Source organism: Leuciscus leuciscus (genome assembly GCF_965113295.1).
Source record: "Leuciscus leuciscus genome assembly, chromosome: 22".
NCBI classification, from domain to species: Eukaryota; Metazoa; Chordata; class Actinopteri; order Cypriniformes; family Leuciscidae; genus Leuciscus; species Leuciscus leuciscus.
The window spans coordinates 3392058-3416931 of NC_138746.1; the positions used below are offsets into that span (position 1 = coordinate 3392058).

Here is a 24874-nt window from a genome sequence, read left to right on the forward strand (position 1 = left end):
TATTTTAAAATATATAAAAATAGAAAACCATTATTTTAAATTGGAATAATATTTTACAAAATTACTGTTTTTTTTTTTTTTCTGTATTTTTGATCAAATAAATGCAGGCTTGATGAGCATAACATTTTAAACAGCAATATTTCCAAACTTTTGACCACTAAACGGCTTAGCTCCAGTCTATTTAACGGATCTTCTATCGCCCTATAATCCATCGCGCTCTTTAAGATCACTAAATTCAAGGCTTTTGGTCATACCTAGGATATCCAGAACCACCAAAGGAGGGAGAGCATTTTCACATTTGGCTCCAAAACTCTGGAATAGTCTTCCTGATGCTGTTCGTTGCTCAGACTCGCTCTCCCAGTTTAAAACTAGATTAAAGTCGCATCTCTTCAGTCAGGCATTCATATAATCTTACAGTTCAAACTACAATCCGGCCTCTAGCTCATAAATGCCAGAGGAGAACTGGCCCCCGACTGAGCCTGGGTTCTCCCAAGGTTTTTTTTCTCCATTAGGTCACCTGATGGAGTCTTAGGACACCATTAGGTCACTTGATGAAGTTTTTCGGTTCCTTGCCACTGTTGCCTTTGGCTTGCTCAGTTGGGGATATTTTGGGGATATTTAATTTAATTTTATCAATCAATAAATTCCTCTTGAAACAAACTTTGTTGTATTATTTTAATTTAATACTGTGAAGCTGCTTTGATACAATCTGTATTGTGAAAAGCGCTATACAAATATACTTGACTTGACTTGACTTGACCACTACTGTAAACATATATTCTAGGTCTGGGTGACGATTAATCACGATTAATCACATCCAAAATAAAAGCTTGTGTTTACATCATATATGTGTGTGTACTGTGTATAATTATTTTGTATATATATATATAAATACACACATGTGCATGTATATATTTAAAAAAAATTGCATGTATGTACTGTATATATATATATATTTATACATAATTCATATAAAGATTTTCTATATAAATAACAAATCCTTCTTAAATATATACATGCATGTGTGTGTTTATATATATATATATATATATATATATATATATATATATATATATATATATACAAAATAATTATACACAGTACTCACACACATATATTATGTAAACACAAACTTTTATTTTGGATGCGATTAATTGTTGCTCAGCCCTAATATATTCAAATAGAAAACAATTATTTTAAATTGCATTAATATTTCACAACATTACTGATTTTACTGTATTTTTCATCAAATAAATGCAGCCTTAGTGAGCTTATTTATCCTTAAACCACCAGTAAACTGCCAATTCCCAAGTATGAGATCCATCAAAACTCAAAAGTAGTGAAAATGCCAATAGAATTGTGAACTCTTGATATGACGCGAGCCTCATCTCTCCTCCTCAGGAGCTCCAGATGGACCAGCAGACCAAGAAACACCTGCAGGAGGAGTTTGATGCTGCTCTGGAGGAGAAGGACCAGATGATCACTGTGCTGCAGACTCAAGTACGCCTTTCTCTTCTATTGCTCGAGTCATTCCCGTGTTAACGGAGGTGATACTGAAGCTGTGTGTCTTCAGGTGTCTCTCTTGAAGAAACGACTACAGGCGCCTGGAGGAATGGTGTCGGCAGAGCTAGAGATGTCTCAGTCCACGGATGCGGTTGATGCGACCTCTGACCCTCAGAGCCCCTCGAAAGACGACAGCGTGACTAACACAGGTGTGTGCAGACTCTCTAGTGCACATTTAACATGTTTCTACACAAAAGTTGTCTTGAACCTGTGTGTGTGTGTGTCCAGCAGAGAGCAGCGGAGAGCCGGGCACGGTGGACCTTGAGTTGCTTCAGAAGCGAATCAAAAGGCAAGAGAGTCTCCTGCAGAGATGCAAAGAGATGATTCGCTCCAGTAAGGAGCGCTCCGCTCAGCTGGGCAGTGAGAACGAGGTTTTACAGCAGCAGCTGCAGGAGAGGCTGCAAGAGCTTGAGAAAATCAAGGTATAGAAAAACGAAATGACACAAACTGAAGAACATCTAGTTTTTGCACATCAGTGTTTTGCTTAGCTGAGTTTGGTCAGGGATTTATTAGTTGGTGTATATCTTTATTTTTTCATACATGGTTTATTTTATTTTTGATTTTATTCAAACATGGTTTATTTTATTTATTTTTGATTTTATTTTATTTAAACGTGACTTAATTTATTTTTTTATTTTATTTTGTTCATACTTGGGTTATTTATTTATTGTTTTATTTAATGCATACATGATTTATTTTATTTTTATTTTTGTATTTTATTTTATTCATAAGTGGTTTATTTAATTTTTTTATATATTTTATTTTATTCATACATTTATTTTATTTATACATGGTTTATTTTATTTTTTATTTTATTCATACGTGGTTTTATTTATTTATTTTATTTTTGATTTTATTCATACATGATTTTTGTTTTATATTTGATTTTATTCATACATGGTTTTATTTTTATTTTTTAATTCATACATGATTTTATTTGTTCTTTTTTTTCATACATTGTTTATTTATTTTATTATATTCATACACGTTTAATTATTTTTATTTTTTATTTATTTTGATTCATACATTAGTTTATATATATATATATATATATATATATATATATATAATTTAATTGTATATATTATGCATGGTTGATTTGATTTTTTATATATCATCAATTCTTGGTCCTGTCTTTGGTAGCGTGTGTGTACCTACAGTACTATATTTTGGGGACAAATTTGTTCCCAGAAGTGACCAAACCTGACAAAATCTCCAAAAACCTCCCGTCCTCAATTGTAAATCTAGTATAAAAATAAAGCAGAAAATGTAAATGTAAAAATGCAGAAAGTTTTGTGTGATGGGTAGGTTAGGGGTAGGGTTAGTGTGTGTGTGTGTGTGTGTGTGTGTGTGTGTGTGTTTGATGGGTAGGTTAGGGGTAGGGTTAGTGTGTGTGATGGATATGTTAGTGTGTGTGTGTGTGTGTGTGTGTGTGTGTGTGTGTGTGATGGGTAGGTTAGGGGTCAGGTTAGTGTGTGTGTGTGTGTGTGTGTGTGTGTGATGAGTAGGTTAGGGGTCGGGTTAGTGTGTGTGTCTGTGTGTGTGTGTGTGTGTGTGTGTGTGTGTGTGTGTGTGTGTGTGTGTGTGTGTGTGTGTGTGTGTGTGTGTGTGTCTGTCTGTCTGTCTGTCTGTCTGTCTGTCTGTCTGTCTGTGTGTGTGTCTGTGTGATGGGTAGGTTAGGGGTCGGGTTAGTGTGTGTGTGTGTGTGTGTGTGTGTGTGTGTGTGTGTGTGTCTGTGTGATGGGTAGGTTAGGGGTAGGGTTAGTGTAAGGGGACAGAATATACAGTTTGTTCTGTATAAAACCATTACGTCTATGGAATGTCCCCATTTAGATAGCTAAGAAAACGTGTGTGTGTGTGTGTGTTGGAGAGGTAACGGGTGGAGTGCCGAGAGTGTGTTTCCTGTGGATGTGATGTGTTTGTGCTGTGTGTGGGAACAGTGCTCAGCGGAGATGGTGAGAGCAGAGGTTAACAGCTCACCCCGCCCTGCCTCAAACAGTGTACGGACACACCGTCACACTCACTCACACTAAAACACACCAGCTGACACTCAACTCAGTGATTTACTCATCTTTGCTTTACTTGACCATTAAATCATTTCAGATTTATGTGAAACACTGAAGTTCTGCGTTAAATTAAAGTGCTAGGATAAAACTAGATTTGTACATTTTCTGAAGACAATGTAAGTGGTGCTTGCCCAATGCAGAACACAATGCTAGGGTGTTACTTGTTGGTCGCTTGTTGGTTAAGTCTCTATACCTTCAGGTCTAAACACTACAAAAATGATTTCTTTCATCAGTATTTTTGTTTTGTTTTCCAGTACAAATATCCAAACATTCTTGAATCAAGATATATTTTCTTGAGAAACAAAATAATAGTGCACTCATATTTACTATGAATGGGAGACAGTGCAACACGCAGTATGGCAGAATAAGTCCCGCCCTCTAAATAAAAGAGCCAATCGCCTAATAGTAAAGCTTTTTTCATTGTTCTGAGAAGGACTCTTAGGACTGCTCATGGACATTGTCTGGTCCAGCCTGAAAAATTCATTTTTTTGTCATGATTTGAGTGTTTATAAGCTAAATGTATGATACAGTTGTTGTCAGATTTCATTGGTGATTTCAAATATGAAATTTAATCGTAAGCTTGGTGAACAGCTTTGGAGAATTTGATGTTTCCTTATTCAAAGACATAGGTGCTGCACTCTCATGACTGAAACAGCTGCCAGAGAGGCGTTTCAAAGATGGCCACCGAGTCACATGACTTGCCTTAACGGGATAGTTCACCTAAAAATGAAAATGACCCCATGATTTACTCACCCTGAAGCCATCCTAGGTGTATACGACATTCTTCTTTCAGACGAATACTATCTGAGTTATATAAAAAAAATGTCCTGGCTCTTCCAAGCTTTATAGTGAGAGTCAATGGGTATAATTTTTGGAAGTCCATCAAATCGCATCCATCTGTGATAAAAGAAAAATACGGAAAATATCCATATTTTAAACTTTATCGACTAAAATAACTACCTTCCGGCAGACGGCCGTACGCAAGTCAACCTACGCCAAAAGAGTAACACTTGACGATGTATGATGATGTAGACGCGGTTCAAACAAACAGGGCTGGGAAACCGCGTTCGTCATTCGTTGTGCGTCAAGTTCAAGTGTTTTACTCTTTTGGCGTAGGTTGACTTGGGTACGATTTCTTTTTGGCGATTTGATGGACTTCCAAAAAAATATACCCATTGACCTTCACTATAAAGCTTGGAAGAGCCAGGACATTTTTTTATATAAATCAGATTGTATTCGTCTGAAAGAACAATGTCATATACACCTAGGATGGCTTCAGGGTAAGAGTACATTTGTGGCTGCACTATCCCTTTAAAGGGAGTTTTTCTGAAAAACGTAAAGTTAAGTTAGTTAATTCCAAAACAAGAACAAGCATCTGCCAATGGGGTAAGAGAGAGAATCATTTTCCCTTTGAATAAGTTTGATTTTTTATACCGAATTGGCAGATATTTTGTCTTGTTTTAAATATAAACTCGCTTAATTTTGATGGATTTTAATGGTCTTAATACCTTAAGTTAATTTTTTTTGCAGTGTATGATTTTTTTCCTTGGCCGTTTTATCACCCATTAGCTCAAAATTACAAGTTAGATCCCTTTTCTTATTGCTTCTCAATAAGGAATCATTTATGTCTGAAGCACAAAGTTATGCACCAAAGACCAATTTTTTTTAACAAAATAAAGCATTTTATGTGCTTTTATTCTGTACCGTTTTATTTTTTTTATTTTTTTTTTAGTTGTAAGTGTCAAACTCTCTAGTTCAGGAAAACCAGCAGGAAACAGGAACGTTCCCTGACTGAGTGTCGCTCTGCGTTGGAGGCGAATCCGCCACAACCACTGGCTGCTGTCCCGACTGTAATTGAGGTTTGATTGTCGGTCTGGTGCGGAGACTCCAAGGGCTGCTGTGATGTGGATGTGGCCTGGTTTGTGTGTGTGTGTGTGTGTGTGTGTTTATCAGTGGCGGGATTTCAGCGCAGCCGGTGGAGACATTGAAAATTATTCACAGCTTCATGGTTGCTGTTTTAATTGAATCGCCTGGTCATTAAGTATATGTTATAGTTATCTGGAAGATCAGTGTGATGGCATTTAACAGCTGTTATGATAAAGTAAATTACAGTGTTTCCACGGTTAACGCATGTTCTTGGGCACATCGCAACAGAAATATGATGTAAGACAGCTTAACTGTATGGTTGTTGATACCATTTTATATAACCAGACTTATTGGATGTGCAAAATTTCCTTTGACATCCAACCAAACCTTTTTTTTTTTCACATTCTGGAAGTCAAAGTTTCAGGTCAGTTCAGTTCCAACTGGCCCGTACGTTTCCAAGTGACTCTAATCCAGGTTGTCTAGACCAGCTGGCTCTGGGGTCTTTATGATAGATGCTGAATAAGTGTTGATTATCATTCTGAGAATAATGGATTAAGATCCATCGTCACACACTCATCATCGTCTGTTTACCAGGAACTCCACACTTCAGAGAAGACGAAGCTGATCACACAGCTGGGAGACGCCAAGAACCTCATCGAGCAGCTGGAGCAGGACAAGGTGAGAGAGACGCTAACACGCTTCATCTCACTCCTCAGAAGGGTTCAGCTATGTTGTGTGTCTGCCACAGGACTGTTTATGAGCCAGCATGAACTGAAGATTACAAATTCCACTCGCCCTCTTAGCCAAAGACAAAGATGAATTATCCCGGGAAGGCTTTTTAAAATGATCGGAAAACAGCACATATTTCCCTGTGGGTCATTCACTTTGTCACGTTTGCATATAAAAGTAAGCCTGGATATATATTGCTTATTATTTTAGGACAGTGATCAAGCAGGGTCCGAACTTTTTGCCACATCTGCCATCGGTGGGTGAATTGACCAATCAAAATATTTTCAAAGGCCATGAAATTGTAGCTTACGTTATTTTAAATGAAAAAAAATATTTAAATATAAATATATATATATATATATATATATATATATATATATATATAAATATTTTTTTGTAAATAATATTAATTTATATACAATATGAATTATGTGTGTATATATATATAAATATACGCATGAATATTATTTAAATATATAAAATAACATAATAATATTAAATGAAAAAAGGCAATGAAATGGTATTTTTCTCTCACACAAAATATGTATATATATACACACACACACACACACACATATATACATACATACACGCACATATATATATACACACACACACACACACACACACATATATACATACATACACGCACATATATATACACACACACACACATATATACATACATACACGCACATATATATATACACACACACACACACATATATATATATATATACACTAACACACATACATACACTAACACACATACATACACACACACACACACACATTTATATATATACACACACACACATATACATATGTTATTATATAATATATTACTCTTGAAATTTATATAAATGTATATTATTTCTATAATATTATTTTATATGAATATATAAATAAAAAAATTCAATAATAAAATATAATATTACACAAATTCAAATATCAATTTTCAGTTTTAGTCTGTTACATTTATATTTTATGCTTATGTTTATTTGCATTTGGTCTTAGTAGAGTGTTTATTTTGCACCTTGTGATCAAGAAATAGTCTTTGAGATGTAATCTAGGTTGGAATTATATGAAATATGGAGAGCTGTCTGTCTGCTACTGAGTTGTGATCGAATCAGTCATGTTGTGTTGAGCATTTGACCTTCACCCTACAGGATAGAGATGATATCCTCTCGGGTCACTGTCTGGAATGTGAAAGAATGCAAACATATGTCAGAAACTATTAGCGTTGCGTCCTCAAACTGAGCACAGAAATGCTGTAGAGGAGCAGGAACCTGAATAGCACATGTATTTGAACATAATTGATAGCAGATTTGCTGAACAAAAGTGACTGCAATATTGTACATTTGAGGTTTCATTTCGCAGGCTCTTCGCCAAACCTATGATGTCTTAAAATTGAAATTTGCATGAGGATCAGAACAAAATATAGCCTTTATTGACTTAACATCTACCCATTAAAAATCAAGGATGAGTACATTTAATATGTGTGTTATTAAACCCCTTTAATACTCACCTACGGCATCATTTTGAAGGGAATGGTCATTGCTGAAACGAAGCGTCAGATGCATGAGACTTTAGAGATGAAGGAAGATGAGATCGCTCAGCTGCGCTCCAGACTCCAGCAGACCCTCGCACAGAAAGATGAGCTGCAGGAACAGAAGGAGAAATCCGAGAAAGCAGGTGAGTGAGACTATCTCCTTTCTCTTTATCCCACCTTTGTTTCTACTCGTCCTAACGGCACTTTATGTGACTCTTTCCCAGCGTTTGAGGAGCTGGAGAGAGCCCTGGGTGTGTCCCAGCGGGCGGAGGAGACACGCCGTCAGCTACAGCTGAGCTTGGAGGAGCAGGTGAAGCAGGTGGAGAAGGCCAGTGAGGAAGAGAGGAGAAGCCTGCAACAGGAGCTGACCAGGGTCAAACAAGAAGTGGTCACCATTATGAAGGTGTGCATGCTTATCACATTTTATTTGATCGCTTATTAAAAGAGCGCTAAAGAGTATTAAAAGGTTTCAGAAGAAAAAATTAACAAACTGTTTAGTTTTAAGGGGCATAGAGACGGTGGAAAAGGGGACTAAATGTTGACTTCGTGTCACAAAAAAGTCATGCAACTATTCAGTTGTTTTCACACACATCAGTGTTGTTTGAGAGGAGGAGATGCATTAATTTAGACACTAGCATTAAAAAGACAGTCATACATGAAACAAAAAACATTTTATTTTACATTTTCTCTGTCCTCATTTGTACTCGACCTGTTTAAAGTTATTTTGCCTGGAAAAGCCATCAATTCACACTCAGTGTCACATTCATCCAGAGAATTGTCTGGATGAGCGTTTTAACGTCCGTGACTGCAAAGTTCCCACGAAGGCTGTGTGTTTTTATAGATATGCACATCTTTGGTCTCTTCCTTTGTGTATTGGAGGATGATTCATTAACTAAATGGCAATAGTAAATCAAAATTGACTAAATTGATGCCACATTTACAGCCCACCATTCTTCCTGCATGTATCTGAGATAGGCTTCATTTTTCAGAAATTCAGTTCTGTTTCATTCATCATGACCATAATAATAATTCATTGAAGAGTGACATTTTGAGTCAGTTCATTATTTCACCAAACCATGATGCCATGGGGATTAGTCAAATGAGATATTTTAAATTCTTATGGTGTACCCATTGAGTTTATTCGTGAGAAAATTTAAAAGATTCACTGTTTGAATGTGAATCATTTTATTATATTTATTTGTTATAACTATTCTTTATATATATAGTCCACTTTTTTTTCACCATAAATCGCATTAATAGATTTTTTTAGAAAGGTTTCATGTGGGAATATTTTATATTCATATGGGAATCAGTTTTTATTAAACATTAAACATTAAACTATATTTTATATAGTTATTTTATTGTTAATTGTTTTTGTATTTTATTATTTAATTTTTTGTAAATAATACAATCCAAAATATTGCCATGAATGTATTTGATGCTGATATGGCAATAAAGCAAACAAATTCAACTAAATAAAATGGTGATAATTCCCCATCCTCTCTGACCTTTAGAATTAAGCTGCTTGTAAGCAGCCGTACCATAGTTTCAATACATGGTCTGGTTTAGGGATGGGCCCATGTCCTGCAGAGTTTAGCTATAGCCTGTATAAAGCTCACCTGCCTGTAGCTTTCTAGTAGTCCTGAAGCCCTTGATTAGCTTGTTCAGGTGTGTTTAATTAAGGTTGGAGATAAATTTTGCGGGACAGTTGCCCATCCCTGGTCTAGATGGACTAGGAAGAGTGTTTTGCATTGTGGACGTAAGAGTAAAAAAAAAAAAGGGGGTTAAACTTTATTTTAAGGTGTCGTTGTTACAGTGTAATTATATATTTAAGTACTGAGTAATATTAAGCAACTACATGTACTTACTGTAGAGTTAGGGTAGGATTAGGGATTGGTTGAGGGTTAGTTGCATGTAATTATGCATAATTTACTGTTATTACTATGGTAAGTACATGTAACATATGCATCAAGGACACTGTAAAATAAAATGTTACCAAAAATTGTCCATCAAACTTGACAAAGGTTAATATTTTTCCATGTTTTTTTTGTTTCAGAAGTCCACCGAGGACAGGGTAGCAGAAATGGAGCGGTTACACTCAGAGGCTATGGCTAGCAAAGAACAGGAACTGAGTGCCCAGATCAAACAGGCGGTGGTATGCCCTGATTTTCATTTCTGTAGTAACTTGTGATAAGTTCATTGAAATATTAGCTTGGATGTAGCTGTTACCCAAGCTATTTGCACTAATGCTCTTTTTTTAACCTCAGGAGGAGTGTCGTGAGGAGCTGTTGCAGTCGGCAAAGGAAAGAGAACAGCAGGCATCTCTCGCTCTGGAGGAAGCAGAGCTGCAGAAATCTGCAATTCAGTCTGAGGGGGAGAACAAAGCCAAGGAACTACAGCTAGAGTTGGAGTCTGCCAGAACGGTGAGTTTATATGCCACTCTATCTGAGATTAGATCAACAGGATATCCTTATTGTAGTTGCAGGGCCAAATAATGCAATATTACTACATAGTCAGCATGAATGAGGATTTGAATGAAAGCAATGCCATATTTTTTGCAATATACATTCCTTTAAAATTGTTGTTTTTTTGTTTTTACAGAGAATTCAAGAACTTGAGAGTTGTCTGAGTAGCCCAGAGAAGGATTACACCAAGTCGGATGATCTCTCTGCGCAATTGGAAGAGCAGAGAAAGAAACATGAGGCTGAAATAGCTGCTTTAGAAGAGGCACATAAGCAAGAACTGGAAAGGACAAAGACAGAGCAAATAGCAGACCTCAACCAGCAGCATGATGTTGTTATGGAAGAGCTCATGCAGAAACAAAAGTTAGAGATTGAATCTATTCTGAAAGACAAGGAGGAACAGTTCCATTCTCATGTGGAAGACATGAACAAAAAGATGCTTGATAAGCTGAGTGACAAACAGACAGAGATTGAGACCCTGTCTTCTGATCTCAGTGAAGTACTGAATATTAGACAACAGTTAGAAGAGAGGCTGTCCTCTATGGAGGCCACCGGTGAAACCACAAGACAAGAGTTTGAGGAAAGACTTAAGGAAGAACAAACAAAATATCAGATGGAGATCGAAGCTGCGATACAGAATCAACAGTCATTTGCAATGGTGGAGAAAATGCTGAAAGAACAGATAAATCAGCTGAAGACTGTATTGGAGGAGAAGGAAAAAGCACTAGAGGAACATGTGCTCAGGGAAAAGACTATGCACGAAAATGGAAGTGCTCAGTTGGAGGAACTTCATCTCAGGGCACAATCGAATAAAGAGGCCCTTGAGGAATCAAGATCTCAGATTAGCACACTTACAGAAGAACTCCAGCAAACCAAGAATCAAGTGAAAGATCTTGAGCAAACCCTTGAGGCAGTGCGAAACGATTGTCAGGAGAAAGGAGTGTGTCTTGAACAGAAGACAAATGAACTTCAGGAACTAGTGCAGAAGATGGAGCAAGTCAAGGGGGGCCTATCTGAAAAAGAGAATTTGCATTCTGAGACCTGCAAAACAATGCAAGATGAGCAAAACCGGTTGAGGAAGCAACTGGATGACCAGAAGAGTTCTTATGAGAAGAAACTTGAGAACATTAGGAAAGACATGGATTGCAAGCTGAAATCCCAGGAAAACAAAATGGAGAAATTCAAGCAGAAAGTCAAAGAAGCACAGGACAAGTTGAATAAGAAGCTTCAGGATCAAGAAGAGAATGCCAAAGCAGAGTTATCTAAGACCGTTCAAGAGTTAGAACGGAAAGACCAGCAACTGAAGGAGAAGATCCTTGAGATGGCACAAGCAAGCTCTGAGGGCCTCAGCACAACCATGTCTGATTTGGAGGCCAATCACAAGGAGCACTTAGACAAGCTTAAGGTGACCCATAAACAGGAACAGGAAGACCTTGTTCGACATTGGCAGGAGAAACTCAACCAGCATGAGGAGGAGATGCAAGAAAAACATGCCCAATCTTTGCAAGAGAAAGCCCAAGAGTTGGAGGAGATCTCGCAGCTGCTTTCGGCCAGCAGGGAAGAAAAGGAACAGATCATGAAAGACATCCAGAACCTCAGGGAGGAGCTTGCCATGAGGGAAACCACTGTGCAGAAACTACAGACAGAGCTCAGGGAAGCAGCAAGCAAGCTGGAAAGTTTGTCTGAAGGGGAAAGTATATTCAAAAGGCAAGTCGAAACCATGGAGAAGAATCTAAACCAGGCCTTGAATGAACGGAACCTTCTACAGGACGAACTGAGAAAGGCTGAGGAAACTAGTAAAGAGAAATTGCAGGGCATATCTGAAGAGTTGATAAACACTCAGCAAAAATTGAGTTTGCTTGAAACATCCAAGTGTAAAGAGGGTGAAGATCTCCAGAGGACACTTGCAGAAAAAATGGCTGAACTTAAAAACAAAGAAAAAGAATTCCAGACACAGTTGTGTACCATCACAAAGGAGTTTGAACAGTGTTTTCAGAAAGCACAGGATAAGTTAGATGGTTTCTCTGTTGAGCTGTGTAAGAAAGTTGAGAAACGAGTTAGGGAATTACAAAACCGGGTTACAGATAATCAGAATAAGGTTACATATCTAAAAAATATTATCATGACGAAGGACAACAGAATCAGCACTTTAGATAAAGAACTTCAGCAGACTTTCGTCGAGAACTGTAACCTAAAGAGCTCTCTTGATGAGGTAACTCTTGAGTTTAGTGCAAGTTCGGAGACTCTTAAAGCCTTACAAACTGAAATGGAGTCTCTGCAAAACCATGCAGAGAATCGCTCCCAAGTACTTTCTGAGAAAGACCTTAACATTGAGCAGCTTCGCAAGGAGAACAAAAACATATCAGAAAATCTCAAAGCAAATGTTTTGCAAATCAGCGATCTAGAATCTGTCTTAAATGACTTGAAGACCCAGTTATCGAGTAGCATAACTGAAAAAGAGGAAGCCATATCTCTGCTGAATCAGCAGCACAATGAGGACAAGGAGAGGTTAACATGCCAAATGGGGGAGACGGTGGAAAGACTTGATAAAGAAAAGACCTCGCTTCGAGAGCAGGTAGACTCACTCAGGAATAAGTTCTCTGAGCAGAAAAAGAAGTTCAGTCAGAGTCACAGCACCGTTAAGTCTCTTCAAGATAAAGTTGCGGAAATGGAGAGGCAGATTTCAGAGAAGGACGAACAACTTCAGATGCTCACTGCCAGCGTTGACAATCACTCTATTAGTAAGTCCGAGATGGACCAGGCACTTAGTGAGAAAGAACAGAGGGTTCATGCCTTGACCTCAGAGCTGGAAAGCTGCTCAAAGAAAGTTTGTGATCTGGAGGAGCAGCTGGAATTGCGGACAAAAGAGCGAGAACAACTTGCAGCTGATTTGCAGCAGCAACTTAACATTAGGGAGAGCGAAAAGGTGGAGTTGATGAAACAGGTGCAGGAAGCTCAGCAAAGTGGTGCCCTAATACAGAAAACTGAGGAAAGTCTTCAGTCTTTACGGAAAGAAGTTGAAACAGCCAAGCAGGAACTTGAAGCCCAGAGGAATGACTTTGAAAGGGAGAAGGCAGAGATTCTGAGGGCAAAAGAAGAGGCTGTTAACACAGCTCGGGAAAAGGCGTCCTCTGAGACGGCTGGTAAAGTAGCTGAGTTGAAGAAGAAGGCAGAGCAGAAGATTGGCATGATTCGTAAACAGTTGACTTCACAAATTGAGGAAAAGGAGCAGGCTATCAAAGACATGCAGATGCAGTTGGAAGGTATCAAGCAAACCCAGACTGAAAAAGAAGAACGTATAAAGTCTCTAGAGGAAATTGAGAAGATGATGGAGGAGTCCACTGCAAAATTGAAGGAAGAGCATGCAAAACATCTACAAGAATTGCAGCAGAAAGAAGATGAGGAAAAACAGGCCTCTCTGCAAAACTTAAAAGATATGTATGAAGAGAAGCTTGCTGTTATTCATAAAGATGCGTCTGCAAAAGAGGAGCAATCTGCGTTTGCTGCAAGAGAAACTTTCTCCAGACTTGAGGAGCTTGAGACCAAACTTGCGGAGTCTAATGAACAGATTACAAACTACCAAGCTGAGGTAAGTCGCCTTAAAGAAGACCTGCTTGAACAGACGGTTCGAGTGCAAGAGCTTCAACAGACATGCCTGGATCTTCAAGAACAGATTAAGGAGAAACAGATTGATCAAGTAGAGAATGAACAGGTTTCTGAAGTGCAAATGACCTCTAGTAGATTAGGAATGGAGCCTGCAATGTTAGTGGCCAAGGAAAGCAGGGACCAAGACGATTGGACAAGTCAAAAGGACTCGTTGGTGAAGGAATACGAGGAGAAGCTCCAAGATTTACAGCAGAGGCTCGAAGAGAAAGAAAATCAGCTGAAAGCACAACAGAGTTCGCCTCAAGGAAACGGGGAGACTGATAGTGAGTGCCTAATCAACAATACAAACACCTCAGAGAATGATCTTCAGATCAAACTGGTAGAGGCTGAGAGCGAGAAGCAGAAGCTCCACAAAGATTATACCAGACTACAAAAAGACCTTCGGTCTCTAAGGAAAGAGCATGAGAAGGAGCTGGATTTCCTGAAAAAGGAGATGGCTGAGGAAAACGAGAAGAAGCTCAAGTAAGATTTATGACACTTTTTTTCTGTTTTATTTTAGTAACAGGTGGGGGGGTGGGGGGGGGTATTTTATGTTTCTCCTTAATGTAAGGATGCATATTTTCTGCTACACCGTTCTTCCCAGGGTTCATATGGTTGGTGATCTTTTTTTTCTTCTTTTTTTTTTTAAACAGGCTTGAATTGGAAGACATAGAAATGAAACACAACTCTTCTCTTAAGCAGTTAATGAGGGAGTTCAACACCCAAATGGCCCTGAAGGAAAAGGAACTGGAAGGTTCTGTGAAGGAGACCATTGGTAAGAGGGGCATATTACAAAAGTACTGTTTATTGCTCATGTTAATACTGTGTTTTCCGGACACTACTGTGATAAGTATAAAACCATGGCGTACTTTAAAGAACCTTGTGGTAACGTGCAAATATCATGCTGTATGAATATGGTAATTTAAATATTTAAAGGGGCAGGTTATTTAAATATTAAAAGTAATAGCTCACCCAAAAGTGATAAAAAAAAAAAAAAATTTAGCTTTGATTCTCATTTAATTTCTTTATATTAAAAGTTGCATTGTGAACATTCTGCCTGACATCTTTTCTGTTCGATGGACAAAGGAATTATATGTTTTTTTGAAAAGATGTGAGGAAGTAAATGATGATGTTATTTTAATTTTGATGTCGAGTATTAGGGATCGACCGATATTGATTTTTTTAGTGCCGATGCCGATACCGATTTTTTTTCATCAGCCTTAGCCGATGACCGATACGGGCTGCCAATTTTCTTGGGCCGATATTTGGAGCCGATACTGCTTTTGCTCACTCAATTTACATCATAAAAATGACACAATGATGATAACAAATGTTACAAGTCTCAATTTAAAATAAGGAACATTTATTGAACTTATAAAAGGAACATTTATTGAACTTAAAAACTTAAACTTAAACTTAAATAGACTGGAACATGTTATTCTGTGTAGTTGTCTGATATATGTAATTGTGATCACCATTTTAAACAAAACAAAAACGATTTTAAACCAAATAGATTCTCAGTTTATTATGAATTAGGGACTGTTCACATATCGCGTCTAAAAACGTGTGGTAAGCACAGCCGCGACGCTTTCTCCTTTCTACAAGCGCTTGCACTCCCGTGGCGTCTGTCGTTGCTATGCAACTATGAACTGCACTCTACTCATGATGACGAGGAAGTAAGGATTAATTTATTTCAAGCCCTTTACGACTAACGTCACATATATTTATGGAGATGAAAAATAAAAACCTGCCCTGTCCAGCTTTGATCAGCTGTTCGGCCGAGCTTTCGATGTTGTCATGGAAAGGTCAGTTGTTTTTTTGTCACATAACCTGCGTGCGCTTGCGGCATTCTGAAAAGTTTAAATGTTTTCAACTTTTCATCTCACCACGGCATATGAGCGCCGGGACAAACGAGCGCGCTGCATCGCATGCGTGTCGCAACCGCGTCGATTCTTTTACCTCAGGGAGTGTTCTGACTGAGTTCGACCACCTCGCTGAATAAAACTCCCACAAATATCACGGAATCACGAACCAACGTCGGCATTATTTAATCCTATGACCAGTGTTTGTAACAGCTGCCGTATGCATATGGATAGCCTCAAACTTAGCTATTTGCAGCTCCCTAAATACAATGACAAGCATATATTCGGCATTCGCGTTTTCCATTTGGACCCTCAAACTTGCTTAGCTATAGTTGCACACACATATAGAGCAACGTGTTTCCACTTTCAAAGTGTATGGCAATATTTCAGCTAAGTCAAACAGTTAAAAGATGCTTTGAAAGTTTAAAACTTACCGTTGTTTTGAAGAGGCTTCCAGCACTCAGCTAGTGGGAAGGGCAGTGCATGGGCTGCACGTGCAGCGTCTCCAGCAACACAAAGCTGCCTGCGGACGCCTGTCTGTAAATAATGCCGGGGAAAAACTATCGGCGAACGCAGCAGCCGCGTATCGGCCGATGCCGATACACGTCAAACCCGCAAATATCGGCCCGATATATCGGCTGACCAATATATCGGTCGATCACTATCGAGTATTCCAAAATATTGTTAAAAATACTGGGGAAAAAAACAAAAAACAAGTAAAAATAGTCTTGACAAGCATTGTGGACATGATATAAAACAACTGTGTTTTTATAGTTGGTTATATTTGCTGATTTACTTACTCCGGAAATGCGAACTATGATAGATTTACCATCTTACCGTATTTTCAATTCTGTCATTTGATCCATCCAGTCTGGAAATGAGTGTTTTACATTCAGGGATGGTAACAATCTTCATGTCTTCTTACTGTACTTTCCTGTTTATTATTTCCACACAGAGAAAGCTCAAGGTGTTGAATCTGAGCTTATAAATAGCCATCGATATGAAGTCAGTCAACTTCAGAAAACGATCGCTCAGAAGGAAGAAGACCTAAACAAAATGGTTCAGCGTTACGAGCAGGTCCTTCAGGTACAGCAAAATAAAGTGAAATTGTAGCTTTTGTAAATAATTGCGAGTTATTGATAAATGGCCAGCAGATGCTTCAGATAATACTTTATAGAAAGACATTGGCACAGGAATCATTTTGTGAGGAGTTTATAGCTTTTGCTAATTCCACCACATAAAGTCAGTAAGTTCAGGTTTCAGTGTATAGTTTGTAAATCATCAGGAAACACTTACCTCAGTAAACTAGCACCTCAAACTCCCCCTAGAGCTGTAGTGAATGATGTAGACCTTATGCTGCTTGCATCCATCCTGGCAGAGAAGAATGCTAACTATTTGTAATAGGATTATTTCCACATCTCATTGTTTACCAATGCATTTTAAGACCCATGTTTATTACCTGGAAATTAATATAATATGACAGCATTGTAAAAGGTTTCAGAGATTCACCTTTGCTCAGAGTTTGGTCTTCTTGTAGAGTCGTGAGGCGGAGATGGGCGACCGTGTTTGGGAGGTGCAGAAGGAGTTAGAGGATCTTCAACAGAGGAGTCTCAGCGGCCCACAGGTACAGAGCCTCAGTTTACACACCATGAGTTGTCGTTTTTAATTAAACGTTAATTCAGTGTGAATTTAATTTAAAGTCATTATTCAAAAATAATGCAATTAGACCTGCACCGGTGAATTAATCAATTTATATTGAATTAATTCAATTGATTAACTCTTTCCCTGCCATTGGCGGAATTTCCGGCAATCGATGTTATCACTGTTATACCGTAGGGGGCGCTATTACTCACCTTCTGAAAGAGTACAGAGTCTCCTGATCAAACACAGGCGAAGAAGAAGCAGAAACAAGCGATAGAAGCATTGCTTACGCACATGTAAAATAACTTAATCATTAAACAGCATGTAAATCAAAACTGCCTAATGTTACTGAATGATATGTCGACCCAGGACGAGGTACAGGACTGTGAAGCTTTAGGGGTGTTGATGAACTCGATCTACTCCATCTGTGTATTGATAACATGACAAAAACTCGATTTTCTCAGCTTTTTGTTCAAAGTTTTGCTTTTTTTTTAATGAAACTCGCATTCATGTGTTGATAAAAAAAGAATTCATGAAGTTAGCCGAGGCTCTATTCTTTATTTGTATATATTGTATGTTCAGATAGTCATACAACAAAATATACTGGTATACTAATATATTACAAAATATATAAACTTTTGTGGAAAAAGTCACACAATTTTTTTTTTTTACGTTGGCAGGGAAAGAGTTCAAACTGAATAAAATTGAAAAAATCAAAAAAAAAATCCATTAACCTGAAGCATCAGTGTTTGCTCATGTTATGTTTTATATTCATTGAGCTTTGACAATAATTCTGACATACAAATTGACTTCAAATGACTGCTTAAATTTCCATTTGGATTTTGATTTGTAAATAAATTAATGCTGCCTTCACTCTCAATCGGAATTATCGTAAATACGAGTTTCCATGTTTAAATGTGGACATAAAAGAATAGGCCATAGGAATGAATTTTCCTGAAAAGGTTTGGAATGTATCCCTGAGAAAGAGGTCTTAAACAGTCTCTGTTCTCAATTAACCCCTCAGAGAGCATCCTGGGCTGTTAGATTTATGCCACAGTGCGCTCTCAGGCGAGCCGTGCATGCTTGGAGAGAGGCGGAAAAGTTGAGCCTTGTTCAGGATAAAGTGGTCCTTGTGTGTTCGGTGCCGTTACAAAGCGCTTGCTCTCAGAGACGTGAAACACCTCTGGGGCCCATGCTGCATTTCTGCAGTCTGATGTCACAAGCTTTCTGTGGGCAAACACCACAACATCTAGTTATAATTGACTGTTGAATTGATTGAATTGTGCAGTCATGTGACCTGCTGATTCTGTTTTGTGTTTCAGGGTCTTGATGAGTTACAGGTAGGTTTTATTTTCATCTATTTGTCTGATTAACTCAAGTTTATGGAAAGTCTAACTGGTTGAAACACCAGCGATTATAAACCGTGTCTTTGGTTCACTGCAGTTTTAAAGAGAAAATACTCTGCAATGGTGTCGACTTATGAATTTGCACATGGTTTGTCTTAAAGAATATTAAAAACACCACATACACATATAAACAACATTAAAAGCTGGATTTTCACCACAGGGGGACTTTAAAACCAAGACACTGTGTACTCTACCATTTAAAAGTGGTTGTTTTCCCCCCAAAAAATTAAGTTATTCAGCAAGGATGCATTAACTTGATCATGCTGTTCTTTTGAACTTGAAGAATCCTGAAAGTAATGGAGTAATTATGCAGAAAATACAGCTTTTGATTGTAAAAAATATTACACAATCTTAGATTTATTTTACTATTTTTACTTATGTTTTTGATAACCTTCTGTGAACATAAGAGACTCTTTTTTTCTTTCAAAAACATTTTTAAAAAAACGTGTGAATGGTGGTGTTGCTCTTATATATTATTTTGACCTCTAGTCTCTTTCTCTTTCCAATCAGGTTCAGCTTGCAGAAAAGACAACCATGTTGAGCGAAGCCAAGCTAAAAGAGCAGGAATACCATGACAGGGTAAGTGAAGAGGTATACTAGCAGAAAGACAGAGAGTTTAGCAGGTCTATACCGCTAAACCGGATGTGTTATTTTTAATGTAGCTAGCAATAAACCCTTTTGACAGTTTAACTAACATTAACTAGCTTGTTCATCAGGATTCTCTTTCTTTGCCATAACACTAGTTGACCTGAATGAGAGAACTTAGGCCTAAGAAGTGTTTAGCACACAAAGACAATGTAGAAGGCAAAGAGAAAAAATGAGAGGAGCGTTTAGCAACCCGTCACATTCCCAGAGCTCCTGCACCCCTTTAGCGGTGTAAAACCGAAACGAGATTAGATTCATTGCACCGCACATCTGTTTACTCTTATTTCAACTTTACAAACAGTTACAGCAGCGCTCATGCTGTTTCTCTCACCCCACACGAATGCTAACTCACACGAGGAGGCGAACACACTGAACATGCCTTTATTTTTATTACCCGGCTTCACCCTGGGCCATACATTGTTGTTAATTTGAGGACTAGTGTAGGGGAAGTTATTACTCATTTTAAGGCTATGTCTACATTAATCTAGACACATTTGAAAACGGCATTTTCATTTCAAAGCGCTCTGTCCACATTAGCATTTTATGCGTTTTCCCCCAAAAATTGTCCTTAAAGGAGTGATGAACTGAGAAATCAAATTTTCCTTGAGCTTTTGACACATAAGAGGTCATCATACTATAAGAATATCCTGTAAGATTCAGAACTGAAAACGTCCTTGTTAGTCCAATAAAAGCTTTCATTGACACCAGACACAGCGAACGACAGGTTCTTCAAAGTGGGGATCTATGAGGTCAAAGGGTATCAAACCCCGCCTCCACAGAAGAAGATCAACGCCTACTTCAACACTGCCTGTTTAGCCCCACCCACCGATTCACGCATTACATGAAACTCATTATAATATGCAGAACTGTTATCCAATCATAGCAGTGGGCGTTTACTTCCAAGTCTTCAATGAGACACGCCCATAAACACCGAGCGTTTCAGGAGCTAGGCTCAAAACCAGGCTAGACAATAGCCTATTACTTATTAATTTTGATGTTTTTGAATGTAAAAACCAAGCGAACGTCATAAGTTGATCTCAGACAACAATATTTAAAATTAAAAAGCCACCCTTTAAATCCTCTAACTGCACATGCGTAAAACGTAATAAAAACTCACTGAGATGAGATAGAGAGACCAAACACAATAAAGTTCTTCTCATGCTGTTCTTCTGGCATTATCATTTTATTAGCAAAATATCTCACCACTTATTGTTAGTTAGTTAGTTAGTTAGTTAGTTAGTTAGTTAGTTAGTTAGTTAGTTAGTTAGTTAGTTAGTTAGTTAGTTAGTTAGTTGGTTAAAGAGCAATTGCCCTCATGTTTTGACACAGGACAGCAATTGCAAATTAATGTTCTGTCATCTTTGCAGGAATGCAATATGAAGTTTGTACAAAGTAACATTTATCTTCATCAACACTGTGAAAGTGAATAGCTCACAGCTGGGACACACCGGTACAAAACTGGGTACAATATGCGTCACATGACTAAACATGCGTCACTGTTTTGGAATATCTCTGTTTTCACAGTCCACACGGAAACAGCATTTTCAAATGTATCTGGATTAGTGTAGATAAAGATTGCAGTGGGATTTCATGACTAGTTTTTAGGCCTGATTGCATTTCTCTTTTTTTTCTTTTTTTTTCTAAAACCTGTATTAAACTATAGCCTAGACCGTTCACTTTAAAGATCACTTTTACACTGTATTTATTTATTTTCAATAATGGTCTCAATTCTCAATTTATTTTTTAGATTCACGCTCTGGAAGACAAAATAAGACGCTCCCATAAAAACACAGTGGTGACACACCTGGGAAGCACATATCGAGGTAAATAATCCTAATCATTTTCTATAAAGATGGCTTTTGAGTGCTATGTCATCTGGGGGGCAAGCAGAACAATGGTCCTAAAGCCAGCTGTTATCCAGATGTCATTTACTGTCTTATTTATCTGTTTGTAATATGAATTTGGTGGGGGGGTTTAGCCACCTAATGACTGTAAAATGCTTGTCAAGTATCTCCTGTAGTTCCCAGAGGTTAATGAATGATGTGGAACACTGACCCTTGGCAAACAAACCTCAGCTTCATCTTCACTAGCTCAGAGCCATCAGTCTCCACAGGAGAGCCGTGCTTTAACACCCTGCTATCAATCATGCACATATGCAGACCTTAAACATATGGGCAGCCAGAGGCCGGTGTTGTAGAGAGATCTGCCCCTCCACGGCCCTTCCCTGCTGGTGTAATAAAGAGCTCATCTCTGAATCTAATGGGTTTCACAGACCGTGTTTCTCCCCAGTTCCCACAAATGACCCCAGATCCAGACAGTCGTCTCAGAGATCTGCAGGGTCTTTTATACTCGCATTGTTTGGATAATAGCAGCGTTATTAGCAGCACAAAAAAAAATCTTTTGTATTACTTACATGGAGGAATGAATGTCATTTGGGTTTTGGATACAATAATGAGGAAATGTAGACTGAATTTTCAGTAAACGATAAGTTAGAGCAATTCACATTTCCTTTAAATGCATTGTGAACACTGATTCATGAGGTCTTTAAATATACAACACTGTTCAAAAGTTTGGGGTCAGTTCTTTTTCTTTTTCTTTTTTTAAAGAAATGAATACTTTTATTCAGCAGGGATGCATTAAATCGATCAAAAGTGACAGTAAAGACATTTATAATGTTACAAAAGAGTTCTGTTTGCAAATAAATGCTGTTCTTATGAACTTTCTATTCATCAGAGGATCCTGAAAATAAAAAGTACCTTGGTTTCCACAAGAATATGAAGCAGCTCAACTGTTTCCAACACTGATAATAATCATAAATGTCTCTTGAGCAGCAAATCATCATATTAGAATGATTTCTGAAGGATCATGTGACACTGAAGACTGGAGTAATGATGCTGAAAATACAGCTTTGATCACAGGAATAAAGTATGTTAATAATAAATAATAATATTTCACAGTATTACTGTTTTTACTGTATTTTTTTTTTTATCAAATAAATGCAGCCTTGATGAGCAAAAGAGTTATTCTTTCAAAAAACAATGAAAAAAGACACTGACCTCAATCAGCTTTTCCTCTCAGCATCTTCATGAATGAATCAAACTTCCTGGATGCATTTTTCCAGAGCTTTTTGTAATGTTTTCTTCAGGTACTTTATCCGCAAAATAAACATTAAATGCCGAATTTGTCCCAAAGACGACGTCTTAAAACAGCCTTCATTTTGCGAGTGTTGATGAAGCCTTAGAAAGCTTGTCTTAGGTTTGGAAACAGAGCTCTAGTCATCATCTCTCCTCATAAACCACATTAAATGTGCTGAATTATTTCCCAAAGGAGGTTTTCCTTTGAAGACATCTCTGACATGCAACTAAACAAACCGCCTGTATCCGCTCACTCAGACCTTATACACAAACAAATCTCATCCATTTATCCCTCAGCTTATCTGTGTGGCCTCCACATTAAAGGGACAGTAGTTTATAAAGTCTGTTTGACCTTCTGACTGCCTCACCATCCAATAAACGCTCGTTCACAAGACGACCTGAAACGACCTGCAGAATTCATTGATGGAGTGATTTACGGTCACTATTCATTGTTTTCTATATTATTAATGTTTTTTGTTCATTGTGCAGTCAATAGTTTAAGCATGTGCTAACGGTTGTCGTAAACCAGGCCCTCTGTATGGATGTGTTGTTTTGGAGATGAGACTGATGTGGCTCGTGTTTCATCCCTGTCGGCCCAGCTGGGCTGTTCTGAGGTCAGTCAGACAGGTCGGGTTATTTATTCGCCCCCTCATTTCTCCATGCTTCCTGATCAAAGGCCTGTTTGAGTTTCAGCGGCACCTCGAGTTCCAGCTCTCTCTGTCAAGCCGTCTTGTTCCTGGTCGTTCAGCCACCCGAGTGTCTTCAACGCGGGTTAAATGGACTTTCCAGAGAGAGACGCACGGCTCCTCTTGCTAATTGCCAGTCATTCACAGGTTTAATGAGGCAAACAAACAGATCTCTGTGCCTTCTGTGCCGTTTCTGCATGCTCTAGATCTTGTAGTGCATATTTCAAAATAACCGTTTCACTCAAAAATGGATAATTGCCTAATCCTTACATCACTGCTGTGAGACAATACTGAAGATTTACTGCACATCTGGGGTGCTTTGAATGCTTATGTTTACCACATGTGCACGTTTGCATTTACATTTAGTCATTTAGCAGACACCTTTGTCCAAAGCGACTTACAAATGAGGACTAAAGCAAGCGAGTCATCGTGAAGAGGCAAAAACAACGCAAGAAGTGCTCAAAATACAAAGTTAAGGCATTGCTCAGAGTAGCATAAGCCAGACAAGAGAGGATTAAAGGAAAAGGAAAGAATTTAGCAACCTCTATTTAGCGAAATTTTAGCCTGGGAAAACCCGGCAAATTTAGATTTGCTCTGCAAGTAGTCTGGCAAAGAGCCCATTCAAGCCGATTTCTAATCCGTCCAAATCGAGGCACCAATCAGAAACGTTGAGTTGGGCTTTACACGATGACGATCGCTCTGATTGGTTTTAGGTCTATCCAATTACGCCCAGAGGCGTTTGAGCGATGTCCGTTGGTGAAGCGCAGCAACTTTTAAATGCATTATTATATTCAAATTGCAAACACATGAGGACAGTCTCCATGAAAGACCCACTGGCAGATGAACGTGCTGCTACATTTCTCTCCCAAACGGTAGGAAATTAAATTAAATTTAATAGAGGATTTTAACTGTGACGAGATGATTGACAGGACAGTTTACGTGACAGGACGCACGCGACAGATCTGTCCGATAAAGATGACGAAGTAGTATGTCCCAAAGCTTGCCTACTTTTTTGCTACACATTCAAAAGTAAATACCTTTTCTTCACTAAAAGAGTACATACTTTTATGGCGTAGTGTAACTTAGGGACGCAGCATATGGCTTTACACGATGACGATCGCTCTGATTGGTTTTAGGTCTATCCAATTGCGCCCAGAGGCATTTGAGCGACGTCCGTTGGTGACGCCCCTTTGGAAATTAGTTATTAATGAAGCTTTGCCAGACCATAACTCAGTTACTACTGAGAATGGTCTGGTTTTAACCAGGCTAGTGAAATTGAGCTAAATAGCTCAAATTTAGCACAAAAAACCCTCAATTTAGTGCGTTCTATTTAGCAAAAGCGCACACTACTGTTCAAAAGTTTGGGGTCGGTAAGATTTGTATTAAATATTTTAGGTGTGGCGGTTGTACTGGCATGCGATTCTAAAGATGTGGTGTTCTCGTAGGTATTTTACGTCATGTTTTCCATGGTATCAGCAGCGCAGAAACCCTACCCACCCATTGCCAGCTTTATTACATGCCTTTATAAAAGTTCGTTTTTGTTCATTCATGGTCTCAACGTCTCCTGTTACGTTTCTGCTCTCACTTCTTCATCCATTAAAAGCAGGGTGGAAAACG

The 24874-nt window shown here is 38.3% G+C and overlaps 1 protein-coding gene across 7 annotated transcripts in view; it reads left to right on the forward strand.

The window, feature by feature from the left end:
• golga4 (golgin A4) overlaps positions 1-24874 on the forward strand; it is a 45729-nt gene that overhangs the window by 15056 nt on the left and 5799 nt on the right. For 6 of the 7 annotated variants that reach the window (XR_014201396.1, XM_082153254.1, XM_082153257.1 and 3 more), the window contains 15 exons: positions 1402-1500; positions 1574-1712; positions 1792-1985; positions 6090-6173; positions 7772-7919; positions 8001-8179; positions 9833-9931; positions 10044-10199; positions 10378-14366; positions 14537-14658; positions 16701-16831; positions 17283-17369; positions 18709-18726; positions 19303-19371; positions 21185-21260. Coding sequence is in view for 6 of the 7 variants with exons in the window: in XM_082153254.1 (XP_082009380.1) it covers positions 1402-1500; positions 1574-1712; positions 1792-1985; positions 6090-6173; positions 7772-7919; positions 8001-8179; positions 9833-9931; positions 10044-10199; positions 10378-14366; positions 14537-14658; positions 16701-16831; positions 17283-17369; positions 18709-18726; positions 19303-19371; positions 21185-21260 (5590 nt within the window). In the remaining variant the exon portion in view is untranslated. The remainder of the gene's footprint in view (positions 1-1401; positions 1501-1573; positions 1713-1791; positions 1986-6089; positions 6174-7771; positions 7920-8000; positions 8180-9832; positions 9932-10043; positions 10200-10377; positions 14367-14536; positions 14659-16700; positions 16832-17282; positions 17370-18708; positions 18727-19302; positions 19372-21184; positions 21261-24874) is intronic. The other variant, XM_082153256.1, reaches the window with a different exon arrangement.